The sequence below is a fragment of the Candoia aspera genome, chromosome 2 (genome assembly GCF_035149785.1).
Source record: "Candoia aspera isolate rCanAsp1 chromosome 2, rCanAsp1.hap2, whole genome shotgun sequence".
In the NCBI taxonomy this organism is placed as follows: Eukaryota; Metazoa; Chordata; class Lepidosauria; order Squamata; family Boidae; genus Candoia; species Candoia aspera.
In genome coordinates this window covers 117,198,070-117,214,239 of record NC_086154.1, presented here as the reverse complement: position 1 = coordinate 117,214,239, position 16,170 = coordinate 117,198,070, and the positions used below count along the sequence as shown (strand labels likewise).

Sequence of the window (16,170 nt, the reverse complement as noted above, 5' to 3'; positions counted from 1 at the left end):
TGTCTTTGGCATATGAATTTCTTAGGCTGTTTTTACCATCCGTATTATTCAATATCTCTTTCTCTGCTGATACCTGCAGAGTGTCCTCCCTAAAAAAAGCTGTGGACCAAAAAAATCAAGCGTTGACATGCCTAAACCAAGTGATGAACGTGAGTGCAGCTTTGCTGTCAAGCCAGAGTGGTCCGAAGCCCATCACTTGCACCATCACTGCCCATTGGAGCCATATGCTGGTTCAGGACACCTTGACAGTCTCCTGCATCTTGGAAAACTCAAGTGAATGCAGCCTTGAGCGGGGCTGGACCTTCTGTGTCCAGCTTTTTGCCAACTCCTGTGACTTGGAGGAAACCTCCTCAGATTCTGCCACCACCTATACCTTCCCTATAGATCAGCTCCTTCCAGGGAACAAGACAGAAGTGACCCTTCCACTCGGCCCTGCTGAAGGCTCCAAACTGGATCTGCCTTTCACTGTCTCCTGCTCGCTCTACTACAGTTTGCAGGAGATCTTAGGCACTGTTTCTGAATCCACTGAGCTTCTGGATGACCTGTTTTCTGACGATTCTCCTGGCCTTTCCCTGGACAGAGAAGGCATCTGCCTGCCCTTGAAGGAAGTCACCGTTGATCTCCTGCAGTGCCTTCGCTTGGATGACAGTGGGATGTCTGAAGCTAGCCCACCTGCTGTGGCCATTTCTGTCCCTGGGGATCCAGTTGAAACCTTCTTGAAGTTATCTCTGAAGAGCATGGGAGAGAGTGATGGGCTTGTCCCAGAGGGACTGAGTACTGTTGATAAAAATTACTTGGCTCCAACTGTAGCTTCAATCAAGGTATCTTCTGAACTGCTGAGAACAGCCTTGAAGGACTTGTGTGCAGGTGTGTGTTACCTGTGAATACCTTTAAACTTCCTGCCTTTTGTCTTCTCCTTGCCCTTCATCAGGTTTAGCACCTCCAAGGCCCACCTGCATTGGTAGTTCCCATGTTGTTTGCCCTGAAAAGAACTGTGTCTTTTATCTGCAAGGCAGCTGTTGTGAAAAGTTTGGGAGGTCTCGCTTGCCAATGGGCCAGTTAATAACGTTCTTGGCTGAGTTACATGATGGTAGGACTTGCTGGAATTTTGTTTTGTTTTGTTTTTCATGCTGTCAGCAGAATTCTAACAGAAGGGTTGGGGATCCATGGCTCTGCAGATGTTGCTATATCACTAGCCAACATGGCAGTGGTGAGGGATGCTGGGAATTACAGTTCTGTAACATCTGCAGGGTCCAGGTTTCCTACCTCTGTCCTTCAGAATCTTTTCCAGAACTAGAGAATGTCAAACTAGTAGACTGAGAGCCAGCAATAGCCATCTTCGTGTTTTAATGGGCTTTCCAAGCCTACAACTGACACCCAGATCCTTTGACTTTAGCAAGGGACAGTGTTGCAGCCAAACTAGTGATAGAAGCTGGATAATCTTCCTCTTGGCAATTAAAAATAATGCAAGCCGTGCACCATGTACCTGAGCAAACCCTCATTTCCAGCTAATCCTGAGAACTGATTTCAGCCAAGACTAGAGTGGACACTTTGCCAAGACAAGCAACCAAGTGTTTTCAATGGAGATTCAAATTTTATATGTATATGATGTTGGGTATAAATTTGCACAACTGTTCTCAACAAGGTAGTGTTGCAGGGAGGAAGATGGCAAGATTATGAAGATTTTGCAAGAGTTGTAGCAGAGATAGACTGGGATTGTAGGTGTTCCCTTCATCCATCTTACTAGAACAGAGATCTAATTCCTATCGGCAGTGTAAGTTTTTAGATCTATGTGTCAGACTCTTGTGGCAGATCCCCCCATCTCAGGTCCAGTTCAAGGCTTCCGACTGATTTATGGAACATCCAGTCATTGTTGGGTAGCTTTTTCTAAAAACTTCACTGGGATTCTTTTAGTGACCATTGAGACCTCAGATTCCTAAAGGTGGGCCCTTACATCCAACAGGTTATTGGACAATCAAATCAATCTAGCACCTTTATTATGAAGTCACACATGTTCCTAGACGTACGTACTCTTAAGTATGTTTGGAAGCCAGTGGCAGGGACAGGGAATGTCGGTCAGGTATCCCAGGGATCCTCATGCTTCCAGTAACAGAGACTGCTCTTCTTCCCTTCTTTTGTCATCCCTGCTCAGAAGCGCCACTCTGCTGTGCTGTGCTGCGATGGCTGCTGGCTGGAAATGCTGACGTGGATGCCCTTCGGAGCCAGGAGGTGGCAGTCGTGCAGGGGCTGGCCCCAGATGGAGGCAAAGTGCAGCTGAACATCGGAGAGGCAAGACATGAGTTGCAGCTGGGCCGGCAGGGGAGGGGAGTCGGGGGAGGAGAACCTTCCCGATTCAGGACTGTGTTTCACTCAGTGTGTGGAAACCGGCATGGTGGTCCTAGACACGATGCCCTCTGTGAAGATCCATACAGTAACCTTGAGTGATTTCAGATGCTCTCTGCCACTTGCAGGTCCCCTTTTGTGGGCCAACTGTACCCTTGCCACGTGTCTCAGAAGGTCTGTGGGTGTAATCCAGTCTTTATTTTTAAGGAATCTGAGCCAAAAATATCTTAAGTGAGAAGGTTAGAGTTTTATCATCCTGCAACAGAATCAAAGTTGTTCCTTTTTTTGAGGTTTGTCATGTAACGCAGGGCCAAAGGGAGAGGATTTCTAGCTCCATACAACTTCTTGTGCGGCGTATTCAGAGTTCTTCAAGAACAGGGATACCCTCGTCCCTCTGGCTCTCGTCCAGTTGTTGTTGCATATGCAGCCAAGGAAAACAGGACAACTGACTGTGCACCAGTGTCTCTCCCTGCTTGCTGGAGTGGCTGGATCATGGTGGCCAAGTCTGGCAGAGAGTAGTTCTCCAAGAATACCATGGAGTCTGAGGGGAATAAGAACGCCTGTCTCTTAAGCCGGTCCTATTGCACAAGGCCAGAGAGTCAGTCTCCAACTCCAGCTTTAATTCTTTACCACATGGTGGTGGTGGTGGGGATGTTGCTCATGAACTAAAAGATGTGTTTAATTCCATTATTATTATTATTATTATTATTATTAACCATTATTATTGGAGAACATGGGGAGAAAGACATTATTTCAGTAAAAAGATCTATGGCCACCAGGTAAATGCCATAAAAACTGTGTTTTCTCTGTGTGTGACTGTCTGTCTCAAAAGAAAAGATTTATCTGATCCTATCCCAGCTTTAGTTCTCTTTTGTGTCTCTTATCTCAGTTAAGGAGGTAAGCCTGAGGTGGCCATTTGGCTAGGGCAGTCAGGTGTTGAGCATCAGATGACTGACATCTTTGACTCATCCATTTATCTGTTCACGCTTATTTAGATTTAGGTACCACCCAACTCAAAACTGACTCTGGGTGGCTCACAATATAACAAAAGAAGATAAAAGCACAATACAAAATAGATAAATGTGTTGAGATCCTCAGTACAAAAACATAACCAACAAGGCCTGGAGAACAGCCAGGTCTGCAAGGACTTCTAGAATGCCATCAGGATGGAAGCTGCACAGATCTCAGGGGTCCTGACAGAATGAAGAGTGGGTTCTCCTTCATGGACATGTTGATGTGGAAGCTGCACACCCGTTTCTCAGGGATGCTTTAATTTGGATTCCTGCACTGGATACGGAGTTTGACTCATGGCCTAAGTGAGCTACCCAAATTCTCTGATTCTTTCCCAGGAGGGTGGCAGATAGTCAAGTTTGACTTGTTCATCTCCCACCATTAAAGCTGTTGGTGCATTGGGCTTCATTGCTAGCTGTGTACTCAACCATAGCTGGTTAATCCTTACAAGAGAGACTTAGGCCAGCTAAGCCCAGGCAGTGACCAGGTTCTTCTGGCTTCTTGCACATAAATATAATACTGTTCTGTTTAATGGGCTTCCTCCTGCCCCAGGTGAGGGGAGATGCATTTAGTTGGAGCACAATCAAGCTGCCTCATTTCATTTGACTGCAAGGGCTCTTCTCCCAAAACTTAAGTTGACCCCTCTGGAAGAGCAAGGCATGTGTTAAGCGCAGTGCACATATACTGGATATTTGGATAATATTGATAAATTCAGAAATGAGAGGATGGTGTGAATCTGATACTTCCTTGGTGTTCTGGGAGATTATCAGGGTAAACAGGCTGTGTCCAGCTGGAGGGAAAATATTGAGGACAGTAGATTTCTTCAAAAGACCCAGGAAGGATTTTCATTCTTGTTCAGGAGCTTCTTGTATGTGGGATTGGGAACGAGTTTTGGCCTAAGGTCTGTTTAGAAGGTCTGCATTTCACTTCAGCTTTTCTGCACTATAAAAGAGTGTTACTTTTTGTGTTAGCCGCATTCTTATTCTTGAACTAGCATCTGGATTCGGTTGAATCTGGCTCAGAGTTGTATGCGTGATCAACACTGGTTAGTCTTCCCATCCCAGTTTTAAAGTAGTGAAGATCTGAACTATTTTCTCTGTATTAGCTTGAAGCATTGGAGCATGCAGATTTTACCTTATTGCTAGAGAAGAAACAGACAGAGGCATTGCAGCTGTGTTCATAGGCCTAGTTCCTTTTCATCTACACTGGCGGTGGGTTGTACTTCAAGTATGAAGCTTGAAGTACAAAATTTCCATCCTAAATTTTGCTAGCGGTCATACTACATGCTACAAGCTGAAGTGCAACGTAGCCTTTTAATGAACTAGAAAAACCACTTCAGGAGGAGTCCATTGACTCCCTTTCCATTCCAGATACATGCTCTTGAAGAATGCTTTGCTCCTGCAAAGTTTTAAATTTTGTTAAGCTGCCTTAACAGAACAGAAAGAGGGTATAAATCAAGGAAATAAGTGAAAATGCAAAATAAATGCTTATTTTGGGAAGGGAGTATTGAGCCTCCAGGCGGAATAGCTTGAAGCAGGGAAGAAAGAAAAAATTGTTACATGATAGTTACACGCTTAAAATGCTGTTTGGCCTTCAGCACTCTTACGTAATGTGCAGCTCTGTTCTTTTCCTCTCTCTCTCTTTTTCCTCTTTGAGGGTCAGTGGTTTGGAACAGTGATTACTTTCCCCTGCCAAATGAAAGGCTTTTTTTAAAAAAAAAGATGACTGACACTTCCTTACTTCGCTTTCTCACTTCCACTGCTCAGTGAAACTGGTGGCAGTGACATTGTTTTCCTCCCAGGTGACTGTCAGTGACCTGAGCCCAGCAAGTCCTATCCAAGCTGTGGAGATTGTCATCCAGGGCTCTCCACTGGCAAACATGTGTCAGCTGCATCACGCCGTGGTTCGGCGCATTCAGGTATGTGCTGTGGCTGAGAGACAAGGAAAGAAGGCAGTATGCTTGCCTGCTATGTCCTGAAAACTTCTGTTGAACAAACAAGATAGAGATTTGGGTTGCGATCCAGCTGGAGATGGGGCTGTATGGCATTTTCCTGTTGTCCTACCCACTGGAAATCAGGGCTGATTTATGAAATAAACTTGTAGCCACATAGACTCCCACCCTCCCTCCTAAGAAAGGGAGTGAATATTCCATTGTCCTCATGCTAAGGAGCAAAGACCTTTGAGGTTTTTCTCCCATCAAGTAGGCTGCGAAGGGAACAGAAGTAGGTGTGTGTCTGTGTGTACGCCTCTGTACTGCTGTGAGTGTGTGGGATGGGCACTTACTGCAAGAGATTGTCCCCCTCTCCCTTTCAAATCTTGCCTTTTGGGGACAATAAAGAAAATATATACTTGGGCACATTGTATGGGTTTCCTTAAGGCTTTATGGGTGGGAGGTGGGGATGGCAGGATATTTTACATTTTATTTATTTTATTTATCATATTTTTATCACCGCCCATCTCCCTCATATGGGGCACTCTGGGCGGTTCACAATAAAACAGTTTAAAATTCAATAAAATCATAAATAATATCATTAATCCATAAATATCAATATCAATAAATAAATATAAAATGTAATGAGATCCAAGTAATGGCAGATCTAATACCACCCAAAGGGGAACAAGACCAGCCCTGGCAGGATTAGGATATCCTAAAGAGAGGGAGAGAATAGGAATCCCAGAGGTGCTGTGCCCAATCCTCTGTAAGTTTGTTCAGGCCATCATCTTGCCCCCTGAGGTGAGGTTGGTCCCCCCTCTTCTGACCTTGAAGAGCGTCCAGACCTGGCTCTGCCAACTAGCTTGGGGATCCAAGAGTGATAGGCTGCCCTGGGGGTGGCTGGTGGCTTAAAGACGCTCTCTCCACTTTTTAGTTCCCCTCTTCTATCTTCTTCTATTTTTTTGTATTTTTTCCTATTTTTATAATGGTTTTATAACTTTTATTTGTAAGCCGCCCAGAGTCACTTTTATAGTGCGATGGGCGGTATATTAATTTAACAAATAAATAAATAAACAAACCATCACTTCACATTGGAAAAGCACAGGTGGTTGGATTTGAAGACAAAGAGTTGGATTTCTCGATTAACTCACCTTGCCCTGACTTTTATTTTCTTGATTTTGCTCGTTTATAGGCCCTGTGCTCATTAATCAGTAATAATAGAATGAATAAATAACTATCAGGACTAATAGTGATAATAAACCCAAATATTAACATCATAAAACCATCTAAAATCAGGAACAAGCGTTACAGAATTACAACATCAAAACAGTGAACCAAAAATGCTTAAAAATACATTAAAGATAAATGGTGTTGGTGGTTAAGCATGGCTACTAGGGAATGAAAGATAGAAACGAAGAGTATGTTTCAAATTTTTTCTCAAAGCATGACAAAGAAGAAGCCAGCTTCTCGATTTGGGGAGGAAGTTCCAGTGTTGACAACGCCATCAAGTACTGTAGATGCTTTCCCTATTTAATTCCAGGCAGGCTTCCTTTTGGGACAACACACAAACAACGCCCTTGTCTGCAGAGTGCAGAGTCTGGGTGGGACCATGTGGAGAAAAACATTCCATCAAATAGGAGGGTTTTAATTAGTCCTTTTTTTTTTAATCTGATTAACACAGACTCTGATTTTGGAACAAGCTGCCCAGGATTCTTCTCCCCCAGATATCCGAGTGCAGTATCTCCACCAGATCCAAGCCAACCATGAGGTAAGTGGCTACCCAGTGCTGGAGGAAGCCATGTGTGTTGCACACTTGTTTCAGGATGGCTGTGGGAGAACTTCACCCGCCTGCCCACGGGCTATGCTTTGTGATTTCATCTGCACAGAACAGGAATATAGGTAGTCCTCACTTAACACACCTAATTGGGACCGGAATTTCCATCACTAAGTGAATCAGTCATTAGGTGAAACATGTGACTGCACCACTTAGCAATGGCAGTTCCAGTAGTCCTGTCTGAGGTCGTTAGGCAAGGACCGTGCGGTCGTTAGGAGAGGACCTCATGCTTCTCCTGCCCTGCCGGCTCGCCTCCACTTCAACTCCCCCCACCTGCCTATCTTCTCCCCATCTCTGCCCTTTTGACGACACACAGGAGGAACAAGACAGCGAAGGTCAGTGGGGGGCAGCAGAGGTAGGCGGTGGCGGTGGAGGACAGGGCAGCCAAAAGGGCAGAAATGGGGGGATAGGCAGGCGGGGGGAGTTGAAGCGCAGTGCCATCGTAACTTTGAACGGTCGCTGAACCAATGGTCGATAAGCGAGGACTACCTGTACAGTCTTCCACGCTTGTCTTTAGCTACTCCATTGGAACTGGATAGACTGAGCCATCTTAGTCTCAGAATCTGGCTTGACAGGGTCAATGAGAGAATGAATTTATGACTTGTTTCATAATTGTGGGCTGCCTCACCCAGTCTGGCACTGGCTGCATTCATCCTATATACGCTTTCCGTAATTTGATTAGGAATACCATTCTTTCTTCCCTGCCTTAGCCCAGGGCTAAAAGCAGACATTTATATAAAGCATGCCATGTGATTTCACAATGCCCCCTTTTATGCAACTAAGGATTTCACTGAGGTTCAGTTTTGTCTTCTCACTCTTCTCCCCACCCCTCAGCACTGGAAATACATGTTGCCCACCCTGCATTTACATAGAGCATCTGAATAGCCCTGCTCCCTCAGGACAAGGTGCATTTTAATCCAGCACTGTGTTTCTCACAGCAGCCAACAAGATGCCTCTGGAGTGCTTACAAGCAGGAGATGGAGATACACCCTTCTTGTTGTTATCGCTCCTGCTGCTGCTGAGGATGATGATATCAGTTTATCAGGCCTCACATTAGCAGACTCTGGATATAGTAGACAAAATATCCTACCATTTCATGTATACATAATATGATTTTATGTATGTGTAAAGTCACACTTGCTAAATAGAGGTCATTATTTTGTTCTCACAACAGCAGTAGCGAGGTTGATTGGGCTGAGAGACAGTGAGGGACTGGATTAAAATTCCTCTGCAGGTAATATTCTTGAGGCCTGCTTCCCCCAATACCTGCTCTTCAGGACTAATAGCCTTTAGTAGAACCCTCCTCGATCAGTTTATCCTCTCATTTTACAGACTGCCAGTCAGTGGCCCTCAGCACAACTTGTGGTAATAGATTTCACAGATTAATTATGTGAATAACACATTCATTCTGAGCAGTCTGTGGTCTACATGTGGCCACTGAGTTACTTTCTGTCCATGCCATCAAAATTTAGCCACAGATTTTAGAATCAATGTTCTCAGCTTTACGATATTCTTACTGTTTTACAATAAGCCATTAATATTCCTCCAGAAAAGCTGGAGGGAGGGGGAGAGAAATCCAGAAAATAGCACCTGCCCTCCATTTCAAGGATGCAGCCTAGTATAAACTGGGAAGGGGGATAATTAAAACCTCACCAGCACAGCTGAACTCCCAGGGGTTCCCCACAAAGACACCTCTGATAGGCTGCCACAACTCTGGACTCCCCCAGTCTGTCCAGCTGGGGTGTTCTTTGTCTTCTGTCTGGGAGGGATCCTTTCAGCCCAGCTCTAGGAAAAATAGAAAAGAAGATGCTTTGGATCTTCCTACATGAAGACCAGATGTAACAAACCATAACAAACTCTGTGCCAATCCTGAAACACAAGAATAGCTGCAGAACCATGCAGTCTTGTGCATGGAGAAGGATTTAATGGGAAATCCCCTTTTTAAATCAAATATGTACAGGTAGTCCTTACTTAAATACCATAATTGGGACTGGCAACTCCATTGCTAATGATGCAGTTGTTAAGCGAGACATCACATGACTGCGACTTGTGATTTTACTGCTGGCTTCTCCATTGACTCTGCTTGTTGGAAGCTGCCTTTGAAACGTGCAAACAGTGATCGCATGACTGCAGGACGCTGTGACAGATGTAAGTGCGAGGACCAGTCGTAAAGTTATTTTTTCAGTGCCGTCGTAACTTCAAATGGTCATAAACACAGCAGTCATTAAGTGAGGACTCCCTGTATTAGTTTTATGTATCTTCCTGTATCACCAGATTCTGGGCAGTGTACAAAAACATAAAAGCAACCTATACAAGAAAACATTATGACCCTTCCCCTCCCAAAACAGAACACACAAATACCCCCCACCAAAACGTATACAAGAAGAAAAAGTGGCAGCCCATTAAGCTTTGAAAGCCCACCTGCATGAAACTATTTTCACAGCCTTGCAAAACATTAGCACCTAGTGGGCCAGCTGTATCTCTGAAGGCGACATGTTGCAAAGCGTCAAGGATATATCAGAAAAGTCCTGTGGTGGGGTGGCTAGACCTTGAACAAGCCTTCATTAGAGAACTTGCCAGGACAGGGAGGAACATTTTGGAGAATGCAGTCCCTGCTGAGCCCAGAATAATGCCATAAGGGGCCTTATAGGTAACCAGCGGAGCGCCTGCAGAATAGGGGCTGCCTTGCATACCCATGGTAATTTCCAAGCTGTCTTCAAAGGCAGCCCCGCCTAGAGTGCATTGCAGCACTTTGGCTGTGTGGGGAGAAGGGCTTAGAAAGCCACGTGCCCCAGTTGGGCCTAGGCCTGCCCAGCAAAGGCAGCCACTCTGGGCAGCTTCTTGATCAGCCACTCTTCTTATTTAGATGCTGCTAAAGGAGGCCCAGTCCCTCCGTGGTAACCTGTGTCGGGGGAATGATTCGGATGCAACAGTGGAGAAGCTTCTGCACGTTTACCAGCAGCTACGCAACCCCAGCCTTGTGGTCCTGTGAGGGTCAAGCAGCGGCACCCCTGTGCTGGAGGATCTCCCTGCCGCCTCTGCCTGGAGCTGGGGGATGAAGGGAGCAGCAGGCTGTGCGCTTTCTAGACAGGAGGCCAAAGCAGAGGCATGGCAGAGAAGGGGTGGGGGATGCCAGCCGGCAGACCCTGGCTCCCCTGCGGACCGAAAGTTCAGGGGCCAAGCTTTCTTGTGCAACCCCCAGCCCTCTTCCCTTTGAACACGACTAGCTCCCCTCCCCCCCGGGCTCCACATTTCTGCCCACCCCAGACAGGCGACTGGGTGCATTGTGACGCTCTCACAGGCAGACAGACAGTCCGGTCCTTGTGTGCACGTGTGTGCAGAGATGCCCAGGTGCATGTATGTAATTTGGATGGCCAGCAAGATGCCCTCGTGGCTGTGGGTGCTGTGTTGTGGATTACACTTGATGTTGTTAGTTTAGCTTTTCTCACTTTTGGTGGCACTTCCTTTGCTGTGGCAGGCAAGTCTGGTGAGTTGTGGAGGGGGAAGGGAGGGGGAGATTTTGCTGGAAATTCAGTGCTTTTCTGTTCATTCCAAGCAGCAGCCGCCACCACCAAAGGGCTATGCTTCTAGCTGTGTCACATTTTTCAAGAACACTGTGGAAAAACAGGCTGTCACATACGTAGGGAACTTGGGGGTGCTCTTAGTATGGCATCCCTTTTTCTAACGGGACATTTTGCTCCTTTTTCCAGTATTTTTCCTTTCTATAAACTATTTGCTTGTCAATTTCCAAGGCAGAGACTCCTGCAGAGTTGTGTGTATATGTCTTCTAACCCTTCTTTCCTTCCCAAAGGCCTCATATCGATGAAAAAATGTCCAGCACTTTGTCAAGCTGTTAACTCTTGAGATAGCCTCCCTTGGCTGGGCAGTCCAATCATCGTCCCTCCCCTCCCCTCCCCTCCTCTGCCTGCAGGCCCTTGGCAGCTTGGGGGCTTTGCCTGCTGCCTCCCTGCGGAGCTAATGCAGCATCTGCTTTAAAAGCTGCCTCCTCCTGATGAATAATTGAAAAGCCAGGCCGGGCACTCACTGGCCGGCACTAAAGGCCATTAGGAAGCCCACCAGCGCTCAGGGCTGAAGGCTCCACGTGCTTTCCTCTTGTCCAGTCTGGAATAATTGATGTCATGGTTGCCCTCTGCCCTCGGCGAGAACCCTCCCTTGGCTCTTGGAGCTCTTTCCAGGCAGATGGAGCCGCTCCCCCCCACCCCCCACCCCTGTGCAGCCCTTTCCCTTGTCGTTCCCAGTCAGCCTGAAAATGGAAATGTGGGGTGGAGGGAGAGCCGCCACCACCCACCCATGGGGGACGACTGCTTTGTGCTCGAGGGCTGTCTGCAGCCCCGTTTCTTGAATCCCTGGGTGCCCCTCGCCTGGCCTTCCTTTTTTCCATAGAAGTGAGGGCCGGGCTGCCCAAAAGGCACGGGCTCCAGCTTCCTTTCAGTAGCCCCATTTCTTATGGAAGCTGCAGTCTTCTCCTGCTTATGTAGCCATGTCAGGCTCCATAAATACACTCACACACACACACATGTAATTAACCTTCTGAAGTGAAGGTTAAGTGAACCTTCGCTGTTCACTTGCGAGGGCTTGCGAGCAGGTATTGAGCTAAAGGAAGAGACGCTGCTGTTTCCCCATCCCGCCTTCTCGAATTTCTCTTAATCAATCGGAATCCAGTGGCGTGCTGCCGCTCAGCCTTCACCTGAACTCGTGCAATCAGGGAGTGCTCTACCAGCAGGATCCGCAGTCATAGGAAGGATCAGGGGAAGCGGACAGGTCTCTTGTGTCTGCATGGGAAAAGCAGGGAACCAAACGGAGAATGGTCCCAGCATCATTCCTTGGAAAAGTTTGAGTTTCAGCTATTGAGGGTGCTCATGCGGGCTGTGATTCCCCGCTCCCTCCTGTGTCCTTGTCTCCTGCCTCGCCTCCTGCTCAGCAAGTCCTGAGTGGAAGAATTGACAGATCTGGGTCTATGGGTCTTCTCAACCTCCCCGCAGTGCTAGCCTAATTGGACACCAGCCAACCACCATCCAGTGCTAAGCACGTACAGAGAGAGTCCAGCCCCCACCCTCCTGCTTTGCAGTTGGTAGAATGCCAGCTCCATCAGGAACAAGAATTGCTTTACGGACCAGCTCTGCTTGGAGAAGCAGGTTGAGGTGCTGTGGAGAAAGCATAGCCGGAGATTTAATGAAGGGGAGGAAGAACGAGAGGTTCCTAGTCACTGCTGGGAGGAGGTTGCTACTTCCTGGGCCTGGCTGGAATTGTTCTGCCCAAAGAAGAATGGAGTCAAGTCCAGACAAATCGAGTTTCCAGACTGCCCATTGCAGAATTCATCCTGGCACTAGAAACACAGTCCCGGGGTCCTGGTCAGTATATGTGGCTTGGCTCCCACCTTGTTTCCTTTCATAAAAAGTATTTGTTTATAATCAGCAGCATCAGCAACACCTTTGCCAAACTGAGCTCTGATTTATCACATATCTCCACATATACATACCTTTAGGGCCATAAGAAATTTGCACAGCAAGCAGAAGCACTTAGGTCTTCTCATTATGCATTGTGTATAATTCCTCTGCACATCACTGAGCTGGCCATAGGCAAGCCGGGGGGGGGGGGCGGGGGGGGCGGGAACATTGGGACAGTTGCACTGCCCTGTTGCCGTCAGCAGGGGTCGTCATGCCACTAAAATGACTCTGGGCTGCTCAGGTTTCTCCGCAGGTCCTGTGGAGGTGGATGCTGAGCTGCTGCCTCCTTAATGCCGTTTGGGCTCTAAGGTCAGAGGTCCTTAGCCAACTGGGCCACACTTGTAATTCTTAGGTATATGTCTCCAGTTTATCATCCCAGGATCTGGTGACTTTATGGTGGAGCCTTTCTACCCTGCTCTCTTGCCTCAGAGATGGCAACACCATATTCACCCAGACCACTTAACTCACTTATTCTAGTGAGCTTTCTCCAACATCACACAAGCAGCAAGTATGCTGGGACCAGCAGACATTAAAAAGCTCGCTTGCTCCTTTCCCAAGATCTCTGAGCAATTTTGAAGCAGCCAGTTTGGTCTCGTGGTTAAGGCAACGGGCTAGAAACCAGGAGACTGCAAGTTCCAGTCCTGCCTTAGGCAGGAAAGCCAGCTGGGTGACCTTGGGCCAGTTGCTCCCTCTCGGCCCAACTCACCTCAGAGGGTTGTTGTGGGGAAAATAGGAGGAGGAAGGAGTATTAGGCATGTTCACCGCCTTGAGTTATTTATAAAAATAATAAAGGTGGGATTTTAAAAATATTTTAAAAAAGCATGCTCTGAGCACTTCCTTTTGTGTGTCTGAAAAACTAGCACTGTGATAGAGCTGTTATTGCCTCTACAGTACAGATGCTTTTCTTCTGCTATCCTTTTCCTATGCAGACTAGCTCAAAGCACAGTCTGGGTCTAAAAAAGGATGTTTTTGTTACACAGTTGTGGAGTGTCTTTCCATTAGTCACATAACTGTCCTTCAGTTTGAAGCACAATCCAAAGGACATACAGATGGGTCCACATGTTGCACTAAACCATGGCTTATTTCACCATGATTTTTGGATTTCTGGCTTAAGGCTCACTTGACTGGGCTCTCAGAACAGCCAATTATATTTCCGAATCGGAGTGACCGGATTCATGCAACGTGCAACATTAAAGCCAAGCAACCCGTATTTGCATATATCTATGTTGCCCCACTGAGGATGATTTATAAAAGTACAATTACAGCTGACTTTAAATGGTGTGGCTCAGCACAATAAGCGAGCCTACTCATAATTCTCAGTACGTCTCAATACCATTGGTGAGACTTGTTATGCGGTAAAAACTGAACCTTTGCTTTGCAGCAGCTTGGATAAAACCCAAGTGCACTCACAATGGTTGTGAATAATGCACAGATCAAACATTTTGCTCATGTCAAGATAGCTTGTTGCTGCAGAGATGCTCACGCTGACGTCGTGGCTTTTTGATGAATGCCTGCTGTGGGTGCATCAATACACTCTGGTATCGTTCCCAGTGCAATTACAGAAATGTCTACTGTATGTGGAGACAGTGCGGGGGCTACATAACCACATGAAAACGCGCAGTTCTTAAGTTGTTTAGACCAAACGTATTTACATCCATACACGTTTCCCCCCCCCCCTCTAATTAGGTGGGTCTTTCAAGCTTTCCCACGCTAGAAACATAACGAACGCCGGAGACCTAACCGTGCCTTAGCACAGCAGCCATAACTTTAGCCCGATTTGGCTGCTTTTCTTCCTTTTTTCATTGAAATTCGCGTCAGGCTTAAGCTGGCGTTCACTGTCAATGTCCCACAGGCAGGACGCAGCAGCGCCCGTTCATTCTTTCCGCGCTCCGGCGCAGATCGTGATTTACGAACCCCGCCTCACCCAGCGGAAGACTGAAGGGCGAGCCTCTCAGTCGCGCTCTCTGCAAACGTCCACAGCTGCATATGATGCCATTCTGCGCCCCGCTGCTCCAACAGCCATCTGGGCGGCTCCCATGGCAGATAAAGGGGCGAGAAGGTGGCCGGGGGCAGGCGCCGCCGCGGTCCCCAGAGGGATTCGCTCGTCCTCTCCGCAGCGCATGGATGATGAGCAGCCGCCGTAGGCGCAGGGCGAAGCGGAGCCGAGGAGCAAATTCCGTATGAATGAAGCGGGGAGCGTGCCTTTTTTCCCCACCCACCGACTGCATCCCCTCCCCGCCCCGTTTGGGCACCACCTATGGCCCTAACCTGGCTTTCCCGGGAAGAGGGCAGCTTGGGCGCCCGTATCCGCGATGTGATGTTTACTCGGGGAGAAAGCGGCGCTTCCGTCTACAGGCCGGATTGCTAGAAAAGCGACGCTCTGTTCTTTCTGCCTTTGATGTGAGGCGGTTCGAGATTAGCAAGATTAGATACCGCATAATTGCTACTCCTGTGAGGTTTCATAAGGTCTTGCTGGTTCTGGGGCCTAAAGTCTGTCGCTCTTTTCGCCTTATATGGCTCTGTCCGAACTTGCCCTCCTTCCTTACAGGGCAGGAAAAATTGCCTTTATAAGGGCCGGGGGCAAGAGAGCTCGTCGCCGCCTTCCTCTGCGGCACAAAGGATTTCCGCTTCTCCTTCCGCGTCTTGTATGCGATCACCTGGTAGACCCTCATTTGAATGTCTGCAGCCTCCGCCCACATTCCTCAAGACGAAGAGGCCAATCGGGCCGGCTTGCTGGCTCAAATCCTAAATCAGCCGGTTTTTCCCTCCCCCTACCAGCTGTTTGTAACCTTTTTCCAGAAAGATCGGGAGATTTCAAAAGCTTGCATAGTTTAACGACCTTTGCCTTGGCCCAGTAAAAGCATTGCCCTAATATGGCTTTTGAAGGACAGGCAGGAGGGCAATAATTTATTCCACACACACAGACAAAATTGTGTGGAAGTGGCAACTGCATTCTAAGGCAGGTGGCTTCTTCCTCGGCTCAAGGGATCCCTTTGCTTACTTACCTGAATTATTGTCCGGTACTTGAGAGAGGCCATTTCATTCCCCATGATGGAGCCTTGTTATGGGGCCCTGGGGAAGACTTAAATGACTGCCCTCACTGGGGCACAGCTGCCCCCCAAATGAGTGCTGGCCCCAAGGCACAGTACAGCAGAGCAATTTTCTGCCTTTGTTTGCATACAGCGCTGCATATGCAGTAGCAAATGTTTTAGCAAAGCATGCTATGTGAGCCCACCCAATGGGGCTAATTCGCAGTTCAGAATGCCATGTACACCCAGAACGTTAGCTTTACTGAGTACCCAGTAAGTAGGTCAGGTGTGCAAATGTATCCAGTCTTGAGTTAAAGGGGTAAAGTGGCTCTGAAATGCAGAGTGTATGAGATGTGCTGACTGAACATTCTGCTGGCAAAGCTGTGCCAACTGAACAGTCCAACTGGGTCAGAGTCCGGGAAGCAGGGGGGCCATGGCCACAGGGGCTGTGCCCTTTATGCTCCAACCACACCCCCATTTATGCCCTGACTTCATAGTGGCCATGGAACTGACAAGGTGAATGTGTTTCTTACTTCTCTGAATAAACATGTG

General features: G+C 47.6%; 2 protein-coding genes across 2 annotated transcripts in view; both read left to right on the top strand.

Moving 5' to 3' along the window:
* Positions 1 to 10,873, top strand: part of FAAP100 (FA core complex associated protein 100) — a 28,029-nt gene extending 17,156 nt beyond the window's left edge. The window contains exons 5-9 of the mRNA XM_063293402.1: positions 80 to 867; positions 2,153 to 2,289; positions 5,156 to 5,272; positions 6,969 to 7,055; positions 9,988 to 10,873. Of these exons, the coding sequence (XP_063149472.1) occupies positions 80 to 867; positions 2,153 to 2,289; positions 5,156 to 5,272; positions 6,969 to 7,055; positions 9,988 to 10,113 (1,255 nt within the window). The 3' untranslated portion in view covers positions 10,114 to 10,873. The remainder of the gene's footprint in view (positions 1 to 79; positions 868 to 2,152; positions 2,290 to 5,155; positions 5,273 to 6,968; positions 7,056 to 9,987) is intronic.
* The window catches only part of ACTG1 (actin gamma 1), a 234,712-nt gene that overhangs the window by 144,957 nt on the left and 73,585 nt on the right, over positions 1 to 16,170 (top strand). The gene's annotated exons all lie outside the window — the stretch shown is intronic.